This window comes from Pteropus medius, unplaced genomic scaffold (assembly GCF_902729225.1).
Source record: "Pteropus medius unplaced genomic scaffold, Ma_sr-lr_union100, whole genome shotgun sequence".
Lineage (NCBI taxonomy): Eukaryota > Metazoa > Chordata > Mammalia > Chiroptera > Pteropodidae > Pteropus > Pteropus medius.
This window is the reverse complement of record NW_024341894.1, coordinates 4,238,891-4,259,210: the sequence shown is the minus strand read 5'-3', so window position 1 is coordinate 4,259,210 and position 20,320 is coordinate 4,238,891. Positions and strand designations below refer to the sequence as shown.

The window sequence follows — 20,320 nt, the reverse complement described above, 5'->3', positions numbered from 1 at the left end:
TGTGAATAGGAGACTATGTTAGGATTATAAATAAAAATATTTTTTTAAGATGATAAACAAATTCAGTGTTCTGCCTTAGCTTTTATATAGCTTTAGAAGAAAGAAACTAGTTTTGTGAAAAACAGTCAGTGATTCTTTTGTTACTTGAAGTTACTCATATATTGCAACTAAAAAATTTGGAGAAAATTATATGGAAGTAGTATAGTTAATGATGAAAAATGGTTTATAAGATGAGTTTCCTGAACATAAGAAAAAATATTTTTATTTCCTTTGTGGAACTGAAGTATTTTTCAGTCATTGGTTCTTCAATTCTAAATCTATTTATTTTGTAATTTTTACACTTTGTTTCCATGCATTAAGAGTAATTAGTCTTTCTATTGGAGTGGTACTGATCTCTAGTGGAATGTTTGTAAATAACGTTGGTACACATTATTTAATTGTCACTATGAGAGAAGAGGATTTCTACTGGCATTTAGTCTGCAGGGATCAGTTTCTAAACATCCTGCAGTGCACAGGACAGTTTGCACAGTGGACCAGTTGTCTCACCTAAAATGTAGGTAATTCTTCTGGTGTGAAGCACTTCAATGAAATGTCTCCTTAAGAGAAATTGACATTTGAGAAATAATTAAAATATACCTGTTGCTAGCTATGGTGAAATGACAATATAATAATATACCAGGATCACTTATGAAATATCCTTTTCAGAGGTCATATGTAAAAAGAGAGGGGATATTCTTAAAGTAATGTTACAGATTCCCATATTGTGTGAGCAGAGGATAGAGCTGATTATCTTTAGACCAAATCAAACTAGTTAAAATTTAGAAATAATTTTTTAAATTCAGAAATAAAATTTGAATAGGGATATAAATGATAACTTCCAAAATAGTAGAAAGATAAAAGATAATAAAACATGATTAATCCAATGTAGGCAGAGAAGATGGGGGAAAAATCATTTTAAAAAACAGGTAAATTAGGAAGCACAAAAATATGGTAGGCAGAGAATCCAAAAATCAGTAATCACAATAAATGTATAGGGACTAAAGTAGCCGGTTTAAAGATAGTGTTAGATTAGATTAAAAAATAAAACCAAACTATATGTTCTTTGTAAAGAGCCACTAAAAACATACAAACACAGAAAGTTTGAAAGTAAAATGATGGGAAAAATAACAGGCAAATACAAATCAAAGAAAAACAGTTATATTTACATTAATAGCAGACAAAATAGAGTTTAAAGCATAGAGCATTATTAGTGATAAAAATGATATATTAATCCTCTATTTCATTAGAACATGAAAGAATTCTTATGCTGTATACAATTAATAACATAGCCTCAAACCACAAAAAGTAAAAATGGACAGAATTATAAGAAAAACGTGAAAATCTCCATCTTAGTGGAAAATATTAACACTATTCTTTTATTTAATAATAGATAAAATAGACCAAAAAATTAGTAAGGCTATAGGTTTTAATATTAATAATCTTGATCTATTAGGCATATTTAGAATTCTGCTTCCAACAAATAGTGAATACATCCTGTGAAGCAAACTTAGAACATGTACAAAAATGAGTGCATACTGGACTATAAAGTAAGTCTCAACCAATATCAAAGAATTGTTTTACGCAAACCATTTTCCCTGACCTCAGTTCAGTTTAGTTAACACAGATACTAAAAATTCGCATGTTTGGAGATTTATAAACTCATTTCCTAAATAATTCATGGATCAAAGAAAAAAGCATAGTGAAATCAGAAGGTCTACTGAAAATCAATGAACTAAGCACCTCACTCAAAAAGTTGGAAAAAGATTTAAAAAGGGCAAACCCAGTGAAGGTACATGTATGGAAATGATAAAAAGATAAAAGCAAAAATTAATGAAATTGAAAATGAAAATAAAATGAAGATTTTTTTTTAAAGAACTGCTCTTTGAAAAAGTTAATCGAATCTGATTGGGGTAAGATTCATCAAGAGAAAAAGGAAGATACAAATAAAAAAATCTTAGCAACGAGAAAGGAGACAACAAAAAATGTAATAAAGAGTAAGATAGTAAGAACAGCTTTCTGCCACTATACTTGAAAACTTTGATAAAATAGACAGTTTACTCAAAAAATACACCTTGGCAAAACTGACCAAAGAAGAAATAGAAAACCTGAAATTGACTTATTACTAGGACTGATATTTAACCAATAAGTACAAGTTCAGCTGAAGTGGTTATTAAACAACTGAATGTCCATAATAATTGATAAATGGCCACTATCCTGAATCATCCCCAGGCATGATATCCTGGCACCCTTTGGCTATCCAGGCCCCTCTTCTAGGAATACCTCCCTCAAGATCTCTGTATGATCTAGTAGCTAAAGTCCTCTTACACAGTAGCGTAAATCCAGGACCCAGTTGTAGCACTGCCATCCAAATCAGTGTTGACTAGTTAGTTTTCATGCAGTGTTGGTTATTTAAATATTCTGAATATCACCTCTGTCATGGCCATTGAAGAAATGGAAAAAAAAATCTATCTGAACTTATCTACTAATAAAACAGTAGGCCCGTCAGTTTTACAGGTGACTTCTACCAAATATTATAAGTAACAGAACATTCTAATTTTATTATAATGTTCAGATTCCAGAAAAAGAGAGAATGTCCTTACTTTATGTATGAAGTTAGTATGACCTTGATACCTATATGCAACAAAGATAAAATTAGAAGAAAAAAAATGAAAGGACAATCTGTAATATGAATGTAGATGCAAATATTCTAAATAAAAGGAAATTGAATCTTATAAGATATTAATCAAAATATCATGACTAAGTCGAGTTTTTTCAAGAGATGAAAAAATGACTTATCAGAGAAGCAGGAGCAGGCCAGACAGCAGCAGAGATGGCAGGGAAAGAGTTGGAGCAGTGCCAGCAGCAGACAGACGAGGTGATGGAAATCATGCTCAACAACTTTGACAAAGTCCTGGAGTACAATGGGAAACTGGCAGAGCTGGTGCAGCATTCAGACCAACTCCTGGACATGAGCTCAGACTTCAGCAGGACAACCAAGACCTTGGCCCAGAAGAAGCGCTGGGAGAACATCCTTTGCCAGATCTACTTGGGGCTGATGGTGGGCATTGGCCTACTCGTCATCCTGATTGTGGTGCTGGTCATGTTTCTCCCACAGAGATGTGAGGGCAGCAGTACTTCACAGGCCCAGGATGCAGGTGCTGCCTCAGAGCCTGGGGATTGGCCTAGCTAGGCCTGGAGGAGAGGCCGCATGGCCACACTGGCTGGTTCTGGTTTCCAGTACCCTGGTGTGTACTCCCATCTGAGCCATCCTAGTGAGCACCAATGGGCAGCCCCGATGTGTACACCATTGCAGTTCCTATCATGCCACAGAGGGCAGTCTGCTGCATTGGCCATGCTAGGCTAGCCCTACCTGCAGCTCAGTAAAAGTTGCTGTTTGGTTAAAAGAAAAGCAAAAAAAAAAAAAAAAAAAGACATCAATAGAAATTCTATTAATATAACTTATCCCATTAACAGATTAAGTAGATAAATCTATATTATTGTTTCAGTCGAGGAATAAAATTCAACATTCAGTCATACTTTAAAACAAAAGAGGGGACATCATTACCAACTTTACAGAGACTAAAAGGATTATGAAGGAATACAATGAGCAACTACAGCAACAAATTAGTCAACTTAGACAAACAAATACCTAGAGAGGCACAAATTACTTAACCTGACTTAACAAATAGAAAATATATAGACCTATAGACCTATAGCAAGTAAAGAAATCGAATTGGTAATTTAAAAATCTTCCTACAGTGAAAAGGCTTCACTAGTAAATTTTACTAAATAAATCATACCAATTTACAGAATAAATCATACCAATCGTTCACAAACTCTTACAGAAAATAGAGGAGAGAACACTTCCTAACTCATTTATAAGGCTAATATTACTCTGCTACCAAACCAGACAAACATCTTAAGAATCGAAAACTACAGACCAATATTCTCAAAAAAAAATGAAAATCTTTAACACATTAAGCGATCAAATCTAAGTGCTCTCTCTTTACACACACACACACGCGCGCACACACACACGTATATATATGATTATATGTCACAATAATTGGAATTTATCCCAGGAATACGGGTTTGGTTTAACATCCAAAAATGAATCAATGTAATACTATAGGTATTATAGTTATATTATAGTTATATAATATTATAGTTATATTAATACCTATATTATAGGTATTAATACTATACATATTACTATAGGTCAGAACTCGTATATATGATCATCTCAATAAAGGCAGGAAGGCACTTGACAAAATCCAATACCCATGTGTGATAAAACTGGGAATAATAGGGAATTTCCTCAACTCGATAAAGGAATCTATGAAGAATCTATGGCTAAAATCATACTTAATGTTGAAAAACTGAATATTTTTCCCCTTTGGGGACAAAACAAGGATGTCTGCTTCCACCACTTTTATTCAACATTGTACTAGAAGTACAAGTACAGTTTCACTTGAAATGCAGTCAGGCAAGAAAAAAAAGATAACAGGCAACCAGACTGGAAAAGAAGTAAACTGTCTTTATATGAAGAAGATATACTGTATATAGAAAATCTTAAGAAATCCACAAAAAAAATTATTAATAAACAAGTTCAGGAAGGTCACAAGATATACAAGATTAATAAACAAAAATCAATTGTATTTTTACTTATAAGCAATGAGCAGTCCAAAAATGAATAAAGACAACAATTCTATTAAAAATAACATCAAAAAGTATAAAATGCTTAGGAATGGATTTAATAAAAGAAGTACAAAATTTGTACACTGGAAAACTATAAAACATTGCTGAAAGAAACATAAGATGTAAATGAATGGAGAGACATTCCATGTTCATGGATTGGAAGACTCAATATCATTAAGATTCAATGCAATCCCTATCAAAATTCCAGCTACCATTTTTGGATGAATTGTCAAGCTGATTCCAAAATTTAAATGGAAATGTAAATAACCCAGAATAGCCAAAACAATCTTGAAGAACAAAATTGAAAGACTCACACATTCAGAACTTAATATAAATCCATAGTAATCAAGACAGTGTGGTACTGGCACAGGATAGGCATATAAATCAAGGGAACAGATTGAGAATCCAGAAATAAATTCTTGCATTTATGATCAGCTGATTTTCAACAAAAGTCCCAAGGTAATTCAATGGGTTGGGAAAGGATAGTATTTTCAATAAATGATACTTGAACAACTGGGTATCCACTTGCAAAAAAATGAATTTAGACCCTTATCTCACATCACAAAAATTAACTCAAAATAGATTTCAACATGAACATAAGAGTTACAACTATATAATTCTTAGAAGAAAACATGGGAGTAAGTCTTCATACAACACTTAAGTTGAAATGATTTTAAAAATTGATAAAATGGATTTCAAAAAATTTAAAAAGTTTTGCCCATCAAATGAGACTATTAAGAATTGTCTCATTTTATTAAGTATTCTTCAAGACTATTAAGTATTGAAGAATGGCAAACACATTTGAAGGCTTGGGCACCTTACCAAAATCAGGAAAGTTGAGCGATAATATACACCCTGAATATTGAATTCAGAGAGCCTTAGCTTCTTCAGTTAATGAACCGAAGATACTAAAATTAGGAATTTCTTAAAAACTGGCTTCATCCTATGTAGTAGAGCTCAAGCCTTGCCCTGTGCTCAGAATTCCCTGTCAGTTTTTTAGTTCCCCGCTCTTAATTATGAATAGACAACTAAAGATAATCAAACATTTGAGGAAAAACTTCTAATGTGTTTTATTTATGTACTTTTAAAAAATTTTGTTATTAGTTTCAAGTATATGTTACATTGGTTAGACATTTATATAGTCTATGAAATAATCCCCCTGATAACTTTTTCTCTCCTCTGGCTCTATTACCTAGCCATTACATTCCTGCTGACTGCATTCCCTATGCCTTGCTCCCATCTCCGTGACTATTTATCAACTATTATTTTGTACTTCTTTAACCCTTCACCCCTTTCTCCCAGCCCCTCAACCCTCTCCCCTTTGGCCCTCACGAGATTGTCCTCTATTCTTATGAGTCTGTTTTTGATTAGTTCGTTCTTTTTGTTCCTATTTATATACTTTTCTGTAGGTATGATACAGTTTACAATTTTTTAAAAATTAACAAAAAAATAAAATAAAAGGGGGAAGAAAAGGGAGAAATAGGTAAGGAATAAAAATCTATCCAGAAGACCAGGCAGATTTGATAAAGAGCCAAACAGAATTTAAGGTAAAAAAAGAACTATGGACATTAAAAAAAATACAAACAGGATAGGTTAAATAGCAGATTAAAAAAAAAAGATTGGAAGATATTGAATAATGTAATATGGAAATGAAGAGATAGAAAACATGAAAGAGCAGTTATGAGACAAAGACAGTCAAATGTGAATGTTTCAAACATCTGTTTGGATCCCCAGAAGAGAATAGAGAAAATAGGTGAGAGGCAATATTCGAATAATGTTGGAGAATTTTCCAGAATATATGAATAACATGAATATTAAGACTGACAAAGTCAAATTAATCCCAATAAAGATAAATAGAAAGAAATCTAAATTTACACATATCAGAGTGAAACTGCAGTACTCCAAAGACAAAGAGAAGATAAGTTATTCAAAGTAACAATTAGACTGATAGCAGACTTAAAAAATAGCAACAATGGAAGCCAGAACTCAGTGGAATATTATCCTTGATAGTCAGAAAGAAATAACTATCAACCTAAAGTTATATGCTCAGTTAAACCTTTAATCGAAAAGAAGAATGAAATAAAGATTTCAGAACAATAAAAAATTAGTTTACCTCGACAAAGTCTTACTAAAAAATACTTTGGCAAGAAAGGATAATCTAAAAAGGAAAGTTGGAGATGAAACAACGAATGGTGAGCGAAATAAAATTGATCATGTGTGTAAGACTAAGTATATGATGACTGTAAGTTATAGATTGAAGAGCAAAAACATGACTATCACTGAATTCTTATATTCATGATAACTCTAAGTTTTGTTGGTTTGATTTTTTTCTGTAGGTGTACAGAAGATGGGTGTCCACATAAGAAATTTTTTCACACACGTTTTCTCATGAGAATGAGATTAACACCGGATTGTTCCAAAATGTTGATCTCAACATCCTCTGGGTATCTCTTGATTTTGCATGATCTTGACTTAACCAAGTCTTTAGAAGTAGGCAGCTATCCCATTTTGAGAGCAAGAAGAACTACATCAAGTTCAGGTAAGCTTTTCTTGTTTTGGAGAATTTTCCAGAGAATCTCAGACATAGAGATGGTATATATTTCCATCCTGAGAATGGTAGCAGGAAGAATGGAAGAACATTAAGACATTCTTTAGAAAGTTCAGTGAGCGCTTTTCCCCCAAGAAAGTGTAATGATCTATATGTATCTCTGACATAGCATTAATTTGTGCTTCTGTATCACGAATGACCTAGGAAGAATAACTGCTAACTCTAAAAATATTTCCTTTTAGCTCTTAACTAGCCAAAAAAATCCTTCACCAATATTTCTAAACCATCGCTATCTCAAAAATCAGTGATGGCTTAATGTAGTATCAATCTTTTTAAGTTATTCTGGAATCCAGCAGAGCATTTGAGTTATAGTCAATATAGAGTTGTAGTTTCAAGTCTATATTGTATCTTAGACTTCCAAATGTCCAGACACAGGTCGCTGATGCCACCTTACCTTATGACCCCTAAACATCCTCTTGCTAAATCCCTGTTCCTTCTCCTGGTGCTGATTCCATTAGACTTAAGTGAAATTGGGGCTCAGAAAAGTTTATGTACTATAATTTTTCTATATTATGTGGTAGAAACTGTATTTCATCTACCTTTGGGAAGAACATACCCATCGTTTATAATAATGTGTTTATGAACAAGAACCCAGAAAAAATGATTACAAATTTGGAACACATAACTTGCTATTAAAAATCAGCTTCAAATGGTAAGAATCCTTTTCCTGTGTGCACAGGGCCAATTCTGAATACTCCTTTGGGAATATGCAGACATCACTGTACTGCAGTTGCCCAATTTCACTGCAAAAGTAGAAATTTAAGTTTTACCAATTTATTTGCAAGCAAGGGATTTCATAAATATGCAAGTATAATCAATCCTTTTGGATTCAAAAAATTTTTTTAGGTTAAACACTAATAATCAACTTGAGCTTAGTGAGAAGGAATGATTTAAAGGTCTAGTTGACATTATTTGATTAAAAAACCAAGAAGATTTTCTGTCTTCTAAGGGTAATTCTGATATTTCAATGTAAAGTTTGTATTGCATTTCAAAGATAATATTCACATAACTTCAAGAATGATAGTAGAAGATTTCGGTATGCTTTAAGAATGATCTGTTCATGTTCTCAGTAATGGGCCTGCTCTTTGGACCCTATTCTAACATTAAATAGGCTGAACACTGCAGTTTTCATTCTTATTGAATTTTCTTTTCCCATTTTATAAGAAATGATAACGGTATGGATTGCCACGTAACAGTATGGATTTTAACAGTAGGTGATAAAAGTTGAGACATTACCAGAGTTTCACTAGGTATATTGTCAGAACTTTTTGTATTTTCAAGATCTGACCACTTCGTCGAGTTCATCTGGTCCTAGAGTTTCTGGGTCACCTTGTCATCATAATGATTCTAATTCATCTTCTGAGAAACACATGTCACGAGCCTCGCAAAGAGAAGGTAAGTTAAAAGTTGAATTTCATAATCATGCAACAACAAGTTCTACGAAATAGCTTTCTTTGGTTTGGTTTTAATCCATAAAATTAGCCAACAGAGATGAAGCTGTTCCTTGCCCTTCTATTATCATTTTCAAAAAGCTAAACAGAGTCTCTATGGTTGAATATCTTGGGCGTAAATTTTTGCTGGAATTTAAGCTTTGATTTTATTTCCTGCACTTAGCTTGGTGTAGTTTGGAGAGGAAGCAGTGGGAAATGTAGATCCCAATCAAGGTTGTTATGGAAATTAAATGAGATTATGCATGTAACAATGCCGTATAAATATAAGGGGTTGAGTTTATCATGTGCTTATGGAAGTCACCTGGTTCCAGCCCAGTAGGCTTTTTACTCTGCCCTTTCCTTATCTGAGGCTATGCCTGATAGCCTCAGAGGGCTTGTGAGATAACATGAGGTACAGTCAGGCCCCACTCTGCTTTTGCCGGTTTTTCCTCAGCCACTCTGGCATAACTAGCTGCTTAGCCTATTCCTTCCATCCCCTAAGTGAAATACTTTCTACCTAGGCGAATTTTACCTACCATCCCTCTCCAAACAATCCACATCTAAACTCTTACAGCACTCTTTGTTTGTCCTCTTTGTGGACTGATGGCCAGATATGGCATTTTGTAATTTGGGGTTACCTTTTTGAGATAAGCATGTTTCCTACCTACATACTTAGGGTAGGGACTATACATTAGGCTTCTAATATGTGTTTTCCCTGGGTGGCCTCACTTAGTAAGTGCCTGACAAATGCATACTTGATTATTTTGCATGACTACGTATGTGAGTAGAATGGCTTGAGAGCCCTTCCTAACCTAATTTATAGCTTATCCACTTTCCTCTGATGGTGAAGACTGGAATGCTTTACTTTAAAGTTAAAATCTCCCCCTCTTAAATGTAGAGGTTTATGCCCAGATGTGTAGCATCTCTCCTTTGATTTGTAGCAGAAACTTCTTTTGCAGATTCAACTTGTTCTTCTCCTTCTCTTTGGCTATGGGAAACAAGCCAAGGCTCTTAATAATCACTGAGAAAAATCTTTTTTGATTAACTAAACCATCCATGAGAAAAAAGAAACTTAATTCGAGATGAATAGTTAACATGCTTGCTTATTGCATCAGTAAACCCCAAAACAAAACTTTACAGCAGTTTTATGTTATAGAGAATTAGGTCTGGGAGAAGAGATGATGTATTGGGGCCCAACAAGAAAATTAGGGAGTGAAAAGAAAGCAGGTGGGGCTTATAGGTAAGGTTGCTCTGAAAGTTGGAAATCCTGGCACTTAAGGTGTCAGAATATGTTAGCACCATACTTTGGCAGATATAATAGCTGTGTAGAGCAGAGGCTTTCAAATTCATTTCAGGATTAGAACTCATTTTTGACATGAAATCTGCTGTGGATTCTTAGGGATATAGCACAAACAAAAACAGACCTCTGGCTCAAGTCTTCCCCACTTTATCTCCACTCTAGTCCCTAAGTGGTTCTCTGCTTTTGCCAGCTCTTGAGGAATCGCCAAGGAGCACGGTTTGAAAACCACTACTTAGCTATTTAGAATGGGTTTCTTTTCTGCTTGTGTTATAGACTTTCAAAATTAATTCTTGAACTACAGTTTGTTTTTCTTGAAAATTGTTATTAAAGTTCAGTAACATGTGAAATCATTATTTAGATATAGTTTAGTTGTAACTGTAATTTAGAGCTTCACAAGTTTCTCTCAATGCTGTAGTAATCTAAAGGGACTCAGAAGATAACGTCTTTTTGAGAAACAATTCACAAAGTGTCTGACAGAAGGAGCTCATTATCTTCAAAGCAACTCCTTTCACAGGCAGGAAAGTATTAAAATATTTCTCTTGATATTAAATTTCTAAGCTGCTTCCTTACAATGTCCGTGAAAGTGGTTCTCCACATACCTGAAGGATATGATATACTCCCATTAGTGACAATAGCTTAGTACAGCAGTCACTTTCATTGGAAACTAGTTAGAAGGAAATGATGGGCCATAGCAGAGTACCAGGAATATGTATGATCGGCAATGTCTCCCGCCCCTTGTTTTGACATGCCTCTATGCGAAGCGCCCGCCCTCACCTCCAAAAGTATAGGTCTATTTGTTGTTTATAGTTCTGTTCTTGGTGGCCATAAGGCCTGCTCTTTGTTTACATAAGAGCCTTTTATTTATATAAAAGCAGTCTTCATGGCCTCCAAGTATTTCCTTCTCTGAACTAGAGAGCACCAGGTCCTCTGAGGTAAGAATTGTTTTTACTTTTCCAGATTCTTTTTATGTCACATAACTTTGGTTTTACTTAATTAAGAGCTTTCCGAGATGTAGATCCAAATCAAAAGGACCCCAAGTCAGCTTTAATGCCTTAGCCTTAGGTTATTGGTGATTCCTGCTATAGGAACTTGAATGTTTTAGTCCTCGATATACCCTTTGCCCATACCCTCACTCCAGAGACAGGCTCACACCCCATTCATTGAGGGCATCATGTTTTGTTTTTTGTTTTTAAATGTGGTAGCATAAGACAGACAAAGGAATGAAGGCATCAGGGGTGGCTGATGGAAACCGCAACTTTGATGAACTGCCTTAGTTCTCTGATAATATAAATCCCACATCCTAATTTTCTTGTATCTCAGGAGTTTCACCACGAAATAGTCTTGAAGTCTTGACCCCTGAAGTTCCTGGTGAGAGAGACCGTGGAAACTGTATCACATCCTTACAGCTGCACCCAAAAGGCTGGGCCACTCTTCTTCGGTGCTCAAGCAACACTGATGATCAAGAGGTACAGGCAGCAGCACTCCGCCTTCAACAGGGCTGATTGAACAAATTGCCATTGCCATGTGTACTCATAGTATCTTACTCCCTTGAAAACCCTTCTTCCTCCTCTCTGACCTGGGTGTGGCAAGCTGGGAAGTACTTTAAAGCAATCATCAGCTCAGATTGTGCCCAACTTCTTAATTCTTTCCTCCTTCATCACATCCTATAAAAACCGTTCTACAGTAAACACAGGAGTGAGATGTTTCAGCTAGGTTGGCTAAATGTGAGATTTTGCTAAGCCAATTGAGTATTATAATTTTCTCTTTTTAAAAACCAGGGGAAACTTTGGGAAAGGAAAGGACTAAACGAATGACTAGGGGAGAAGGTCTTATATGACCTTATGATTTTCAATACTCTGGGAAGCAGGCGTCTTCCAACGATCTCACTAGCTCTAGAAGCTACAACTGAAAGGAGGGACCTTTGAAGTATGCAGGACTTATTCTAGGGTTTGATTGTCTTAATCCTAGAATTTTTTAAATATCAAGATTGTTGTTACCCTCAGAAAAGGGAATTATTACTACAGAATTCACAGCAACCTCTGGGAATAAAAGGCTTTAAAACAGCATAGTATAGAATAATCTTAGCTTATGAAGATAAAAAGGTATGGGTTCTACAAGTTTTGTTAGTTGAAGGAGAGGTAATATTCATCTGAATGATTTCTTACAACAGTTCTGTAGCTTTGGCATTTTGTTGAGCTTTTTTAAAAAAGGAATATCTATAGTACTATTTGGGGTCTATAACTTTGGTTTGTCTCTTTTCTCTCCCCCTAGTGGACTTGTGTCTATGAATTCCAAGAAGGAGCTCCCGTGCGACCTGTCTCACCTCGCTGTTCTCTACGACTTACTCATTACATTGAAGAAGCCAATGTAGGCAGGGGTTATATCAAAGAACTTTGCTTCAGTCCTGATGGGCGAATGATTTCTTCCCCACATGGCTACGGAATTCGCTTGTTGGGATTTGATAAACAGTGTAGTGAACTTATTGACTGTTTGCCCAAAGAAGCCAGTCCCCTGCGGGTGATCCGTTCTCTGTACTCTCATAATGATGTGGTACTGACAACGAAGTTCTCTCCAACACATTGTCAGATTGCCTCAGGGTGCCTTAGTGGACGGGTTTCTTTGTATCAGCCAAAGTTTTAGGCACAACTTATCAAATAAGGAACTCTTCTGGTGTTTGACTTATAAATTACTTCAATTTAGGTGAAGTATTTTCTTTTTAGAAGATCTTAAAAGTCTGGGTGAAGATCCTGGTTCTTATGGGTCCATGAACACACCTGTGACCTGAGTACTTGGTCGTCCAGCACTGTAGGGCGTCGCCAAGTCGGACTCTATGCAGCAGCATCTTTTGCAGCATTCCTCAGCTCCTGCTGATCTGTGCCACTGAACTCCAGTTCCTCTGGTGATTTTGCATGTTAGCTCTTGTCAAGTTTTTCTTTTCTTTCGTTTTTTGATTTTGGTGTGAATTCTGTGGACATTTGGCAGGAGTTTGGGTTAGGTTAGAAGAAACCGTGACACTAGACTAAAACCCAGAAGTTTGATATTGGCATACTGGTTGAAAAAGAAATTTCATCTTCATTTATCAGTATACTTGGCCTTTTAAAGCTGCTGTTATTTTTCTCTATAATGAGCACAGATAATGGCATTATTCTCATAACTGTTAGATAGTCTTGCAACAAAATGTCTTTTAAGCTTCCTGTTAAAATTATACATATTTTTTCCTCATGAGAGGGATAGTTTTGTGAAAGTCTAGAAAAAATATTACCTCTCTTTGTAATTTAACTTACTTGATGAATTTTAAAATATCTAGCATGTGTCTTTACTTCGTATTTTGTTCATGTCAACAGCATTAGAAAGAAAAAGAGGAAAAGGAATGGGCTTTGGTCATCTCTGTTGTATAGAAGAGGATTTATTTATTGGATTAGTACACTTTCTGACTACAGTGATGAAAACAATGTGGCTCAGATTTTCTATTTTCTCTGCCAGATTATTTGAATCACACAGGATGACATGTTATAGTATTGGAGTGGAGGGGCAATTGAGAGTAAAGGGGTGTGTTTTAGTCAAATTTCTTCCTTGAGCCAAGTGGCATGAGCTCAACTCTCTTAGTATTAGTGAGAGGAGAGCTGCAGTCCTCTTCAAGCTGTTGGCATAGCTGTGGTAGTCAGTGACTTGGATGTTAAGACTAAGAGCTGATATGAAGACTTTTCGTTGTGTTTTGTTATGGGATGCAGCAAGTAAAAAGCATCAAGCAGAGTTCAAGCACAAGGCTGACTGCTCTGCTGAAGTAAGAAGCTTACTTCTAGTCTCCTCCATTTTGTATGGTATGTTGTTTAGAGGGAATCTGCCAGAGACTGGGGTAATTTAAGCCACATGCTAGCTTTTTCCCTCTCTATCACACTCCCTTAGGCTAGTCATTCTCAAACATTAGGGTACATTATAATTATTGAGGAGCTTGTGAAAAATATAGAAAACACCCTCATCTTAGGAGGTTCTGATTCTGCCAGGGAGAGGACAGGAATCTGTATTTTTAACAGGAACCCCAGTCAATCTTTATTCAGATGGTCCCTGGATCATAGTTTGTAAAACACTACCTTAAACATCAGTAAATACTTCTGTACCCATCAGGTGCTTAACACAACTCCCAAAAGGTGTTTTAATTATTAAAAAAATAATAAGTAAATTAAAGCAATTTTAGAGGTAGAAAATGCAAAATAGAATCAATATCATTATTTAACAAATGAGAGAAGTTAAGTGACTTGTCTAAGGCCATCCTGAAAAGTTAGTGGCAGAGCCAGGACTTGAATTTAAGTCTCCTAATTCCTTGCTCAGGGCAATTTCTACTGTATTATGCTGTCTGTTAAAACAATGACTTACAAACACTTTATTTTGTCTTTAAGTTGTATTATTGTGAATGCCCTTAAAACTGGCCAATAGATTGAAAAAGGGAGGCATGGGAGTAGAAGCTGAGAATTCCAGCCATAAGAAGAAAAGTATTTTAAATCTTACAAAAATGTTTAAGCAACCCAAATACATGAATAAAAATGACATTTCTTTGTAGACCTACCAGACAGTCATTCACACACATGTATAAAGACTACATCTCACTTGGAACAATGTAGGCTCTGGTACAAATTTTAAAAATTAGATCAATTTACCTTGGCTGTTAAAAAAAATTAGAAACTTATTAGTCATCAAAAAATTTACAGCAAAGTACAGTGAAACACAGGTTTGCCATAAACTTTTTAAAAAACATGTTTAAAAGAAAAGTTTTGGAGGCAAAAACACTCAGTGTTAACATTAAATACTAACTACAATGATTGTATTGATAATCCAAAGAAGTTTCTGTAAATTGCATCCCCTTTGGAGAGAGTTCCATGTCAGATGCTGGGCACACATGTTGCCCAACTTTAAATTTTAGTCCATGATTCTTTAACCATTAGAGAGCACCTAGTATGTGTCCAATAATGTAAATACTTTACAACTAATCCTCACAGAGACCTTGCAAGGGAGGTGGCATAAGCACCAATCTACTTTGGAGGAAATGGAGGGTCAGAAAGGTTAAGTTAAGTGATTTGCTTAAAGTCACAGAGCTGGGTGGCAGCACTGGGATTCAAACCCAGGTCTGTTTGTTTTAGTCCAAAGCCTGTGCTTGTTACTCTACCATTTTACCCTTTAGTTTACAAAGGATGATAAACTGACCTGTTGATTTACTTGTTTAGCATCCTCTGGAAGTTCTTTTATTACAGAGCTGGCTTACCTTCTGCTCCATGTAAAAGAACATTTACAAGATTGACAGTTTTCATTAGAATTAATACCATAAACTGCTGGGCATACATACAGTCCATTCCTAACTAAAAAACTTTAAGCAGAATAAGTAGCTATAAAATGAAGAAAGATGGAGGCTAAATAGCCTTGTATAAAAATAGAGCCACACAGATGAGAATTAAAAATTAATAGCCTGCAAACTCAACAAAACCACCTTTGTTCTCTTTGAGGTATGATTATGATCAAAAAGTCATCAGGGTTATTAATCAAGGAATTAAAGGCTTTTAGGAATGGTATATTATTGGAGGAAATTACATCTTACAATTTCACATTTTACTTAGAGTATAAAATCGAATCTGGAGTTTTTTACTCTAAAAACTCTAAATTTTATTTAGTCATTTTTATTCATGATAATTGGTAAATGTATTATAACTGGTAATATAGTACAATTGTTGGTAAATGTATAAATTATACTTCTGTTTTAAAAAGCTTTCTGCAGAACAGTTATTTATGGCAATGCTATGTCAAATGAGTTTAGGAACATCAAATATATAGTAGAAAATAGTTCCTTATTTTCAGTTGTGAAAATGAAGTGGCTAGAGCAGAAGAGACCTCTATTTTAACCTTTTGAAAATATGTGTGGTCTTTTTTCTCAGAAGCCCAAAGAATATATATATTTTGTTATTTTTCCTTGTTACATCCCTGAGAAGAAGCTATACCAAAAATTTCTAAAAAACAAGCAAGGAAAAGGTAAATCACATGTTTCCTACTCCTCTGTCTAGAACCAAATCACATTATACTGTTAGTATTAAAGTTTTGTTTGCTAGAAAGTGCAATATAGGAAAAACATTCTGAAAATCTGTTAGAAGCCTAGTGTTTCCCATTTAGTCATAATATATGGTGTTGGCATCCACAGTATGTTAAGCTTGGGTTTAGCAGAACTATTCTGATAATTTACTGATGACAATCATCCCTATTTAGTGACCAGCAGTCACTGAGAGTTGTGAAATTTCACTAAGTGACAGCCAGTGTTGGCCATGAAAGAAAGCATTTATGTGAATTTTTAGATAACTAGTGTATATCTCTTAAGTGCCAAAATTAAAAACTTATAATTATTTTTGATGCAAGTCTTGCAGATATGTTAGTATACCTCCCTGCCGCCTTCTTAAACAGCACGTTCGGTATACACTTTTCATGATAAAAAGTAAAAGTTATATTCATGTGTCATTACAAATATCCAATGAGCTCTGATTTATATAAAATACTTCATAAAATGTAAAGGGCTATAACAAATGAGTTAATATCAATTATTATAAAGTGATTCCCTCAGCCCTGAGGTATATATATAATCATTTGCCTCAGATTGCTGTTTTGTTTTTTTTAAACTCAAAAATGTTTTATATCTGCTAAATAGTTTGTTCTGTCTCTTACCACACTATTAAAACACCTGCCTCTTAGGCTCTCCCACTTCCTTCTAATGTGCTGTGTTCATCTGCTGTGAGCTGGGACATGCCATAATCAAGCCTGCTTAGTGCCTGCAGAGCTGGACAAGCTCTGGTGCATAGTCTTTGAGACCACTCTTTTGGTTTCTTACCACCTTTCTGACAGATTCACAATAACCATCTGGATAATAGAAGTTTCCAGTTAAAGCCTAGGCTAGTGGTTTTTTCATTTGCCACTAAGTAAAATACTACAAACTAAGGATGTTGCTAGATTAAGGGATAAACAGCAATGTACCAAAGAATAGCAAAACAACAACAAAGGCTCTGCATTTGCACAGGGGTCTCATGCTTTTAAAAAAAAAAGGAATGCAGGAGGGAAAAAAAACAATGAAAATCAGATCTAGACAGACTTAAGAGTATTTTTAATGCCATTAAACTTTGCCAATAACCATTAAAATATATGCTTAAATTATCACACGATGTTACGAAGACACAGTTTAGTCTCATCGTAGAATAAGACTGTACCAAAATTTATACCCTAAAGATGATTCCTAAGAATTTCTGCCATTCAAATGATAATGGAAATTGTTATCTAAAGGAAAGTCTCAAATTTACCTGTATGCTTTTGTTGTAAATGAATTAGCGATAGAAATATGGGTTTTATCAAACCTTGAAGGAACACATCTCACATACACACACCTCCTCTATATATATGTGTATATAAATGTCACTATAAATGAAAATGTCGCCCAGAGACAATAAAACAATTTTTAAAATTTAAATCTGGTCCAAAGTATTTAAAATAGAATTTTCAGCTTTCCTAAGTTTCTCCCTCATTTAGATTTCATGGTTTTTACATTCAAGATTGAATGTTTGAATTTTCTTTTAAATTTCACTGCATCTTCCATTTCTAAACTATGCTTTCTGGTAAATTTTAGATTCACATTTTTGGAAATTTGGAGTGTTCCAGATAATACACTGGACACTAGAACGTTTTCTCACTGGGCTCTGAGGTGCTGTAAGTTCTGTGCTAGACTGTAAGCTCCTAGAGGGCAGGGGCTAGTTTATCTATTCTGGACCCTCATTGCCTGGTACAGGATTTGACAGAGTAGCTGTTCACTGTTTGTCGAATGAATCAAATGAATCTTCACCTTATGTGGCCTAAAGTTCCCATGAAGCCAGAATGTGATGTGCTAAAAATATTCAATACCAGAGGAATTCATTATTTATTATTACAATGAACAGACTGTATTCATCAAAGTAATGCATTTCTTGTTGATCTGGAAAACTGCAAGACCCTTTTTCATTTAACAAACATTTGAATCCCCACTATATGCCTAGCCCAGTACTAGAGACTAAAGGGACAAAAGTAACTAAGGTTTTGGCATTCCATTTACAGCTGAAATGGACTTAGATGCAGGGCTGGCTTCATGGATTCTGACCTGTGCAGTCATTTAGGGCCTTGCACCATGCTTGGTTTAATGCTCTGCTGAAGCCATCTGAAAATTCTTATTTTTTTGAACGAAAGGCCCGCATTTTTCTTTTGCACTGGGCTCACAAGTTATGTAACTGGCCCAGCTTGGATATTACCATTTTGACACAGTAGAAACAGAATAATAAGAATTATGGCATCTTTTACCTACCTTCTAGTAAAGATATTCACATTCATTGAAAACTGGTCATAAAGTGAATGATTTAGTAAAATAACTTCTAAAATCTAAAATTAAAACTACCTCCCTCCCATGAACCTTTTAAGAGATAAAAAGTTCTTCATTTAAAAATTAGAAAAGCTTTCTAAAAGTGTAATTGGCTATTACCTTTTCAATTGAATTGTTTTGAGTTTTTCAAATGGATGAATGTAGAATTGTAGATGAATTTATTTTATCTACATACATACCTACATATAATTTTAAGGTTTTAATAAACCTTTTATTAATATATGCACTGAATATTTTGGGATAAGTCTACCTCGTAATGTGCTTTTTAAAAATAAATGCTACTTTGAAACCCTTGACACACTTTTTGTGTATGTTAACCTGTTTAAAAGGTTGATGGCAAACTTGCGTTTAGCAATAGTTTGAAATTTTTTGTTTAAATCACTTAAGTGTTCATCTTTAGACCAGAAGCAGGCATAAGGCTGTGACAGAGATAGTGACTTGGTGGTTCTTGTTAGTGATAGTCTAAACGTTTTTAATAGTGTAACCCCTATCAGAAAAAATTAGTGAATACACTCCAAATTTTGATTATTTATAAGTTATATATATACATATACTAGCATACTGATCTAGATAGAATTGTAAAACATGTACAGAGAAAAAAGGAAATTTTAGAAGAATAAGATTTTTTAAAAAATCAAAGTTCTACATTACCTCCTGCTCTTACAGGGGTCACCTTGTGCTTCTACTGGTATATGCACCTTTTGTTTCCTTTTGTGACGGCCACTGTTCTAAAACGTAGAATTGGCATTTAACACTGAAAACATATTTACCGAGATCTGACCCATTCACATCTGTTCATTAATGTTCTGGCCATTTATAAGTTTATTCGATATGAATCATGTTTTCTTGAATTTTATAAATTAGTTCTTTATTCCATGAAAACTATTCATATAAATAGGAAGCATAGTTGATAAATTTTTACTTTTGTTTGTCAAGCTGTATACAGTGATTGGTTCTCATATAAACTTGGAACATGCTACTTTTCAGTGTTCCCTAGAATGACATTTTCTTGTATTATTTAACAATATGATTGGTTCATTTTGCCATATAATGCACTAGAAAAATGATAATCAAATGTAGGCCACTCACTTTCTTGGTGAGTCATTGAAGAGAAAAATAGAGTCAAACCCTTTCAATTATTCTGTGAAATTAACCATTTAGATTAACCGATTTAACTAACCATAGCACTAATTATCACTATTTCAGTTATTCGTAGGACTGACATACTATGGGCTATTTAAAAATATTTTATTTACAAGGAAACAGTTATTTGGCATGCATTTATATTAATGAATTAACAATTTATATTAGTTTCCTATTATTGATATAACAAATTACCACAAGTTTAGTGGTTAAGATAATACAAATTTATGTCCACTGAATTTTCTTCCAGGCCCTTCTTTTGGGCAGAGGATATGAAAAGTGCTCAAACTCTAGCATGCATTAGAATCACCTGGAAGGCTTGTTAAAACACAGATTGCTGGGTCCAATCCAGTTTGTGATTTCATAGGTCTGGGGTGAGAGCCCCCATGTTGCATTTCTACCCAATTCCCAGTTGATGCAGTGGGTCTGGAGACCACAGTTTGAGAACTACAGATATTGAAAATGCAGTTAGGGTTTAGATTTTTCATAGATGACAGATCCCATGGATCTTTCTGTTGATAAGGGAAGCCAGAGGGAGGAGGTGGCTGCCATATTAACTTTGGAGATTGATATTCTTGATGGACAACATGGGTCCCATTAGCTCCACCATTCAGTACATTGTCAGGTGGACACTCCTTCAGTAAGAGCTAAGACATCTCTAATTTAACATGATAAAA

General features: G+C 34.7%; 2 protein-coding genes across 2 annotated transcripts in view; both read left to right on the top strand.

Annotated features, from left to right (window-relative positions):
• DCAF10 (DDB1 and CUL4 associated factor 10) overlaps positions 1-17,564 on the top strand; it is a 40,556-nt gene extending 22,992 nt beyond the window's left edge. The window contains exons 4-7 of the mRNA XM_039856339.1: positions 7,074-7,276; positions 8,627-8,740; positions 11,396-11,541; positions 12,347-17,564. Of these exons, the coding sequence (XP_039712273.1) occupies positions 7,074-7,276; positions 8,627-8,740; positions 11,396-11,541; positions 12,347-12,715 (832 nt within the window). The 3' untranslated portion in view covers positions 12,716-17,564. The remainder of the gene's footprint in view (positions 1-7,073; positions 7,277-8,626; positions 8,741-11,395; positions 11,542-12,346) is intronic.
• Positions 4-3,444, top strand: VAMP5 (vesicle associated membrane protein 5). Its single transcript, XM_039856491.1, has one exon. It carries the CDS (start codon positions 2,870-2,872, stop codon positions 3,227-3,229), a length of 360 nt encoding a protein of 119 aa, XP_039712425.1. The 5' UTR covers positions 4-2,869; the 3' UTR covers positions 3,230-3,444.
• Positions 17,565-20,320: the final 2,756 nt, after the last annotated feature.

Coding starts and splice junctions, on each gene's coding strand:
- VAMP5 (XM_039856491.1), top strand. CDS start 2,870: ATGGCAGGGAAAGAGTTGGAGCAGTGCCAGCAGCAGACAGACGAGGTG.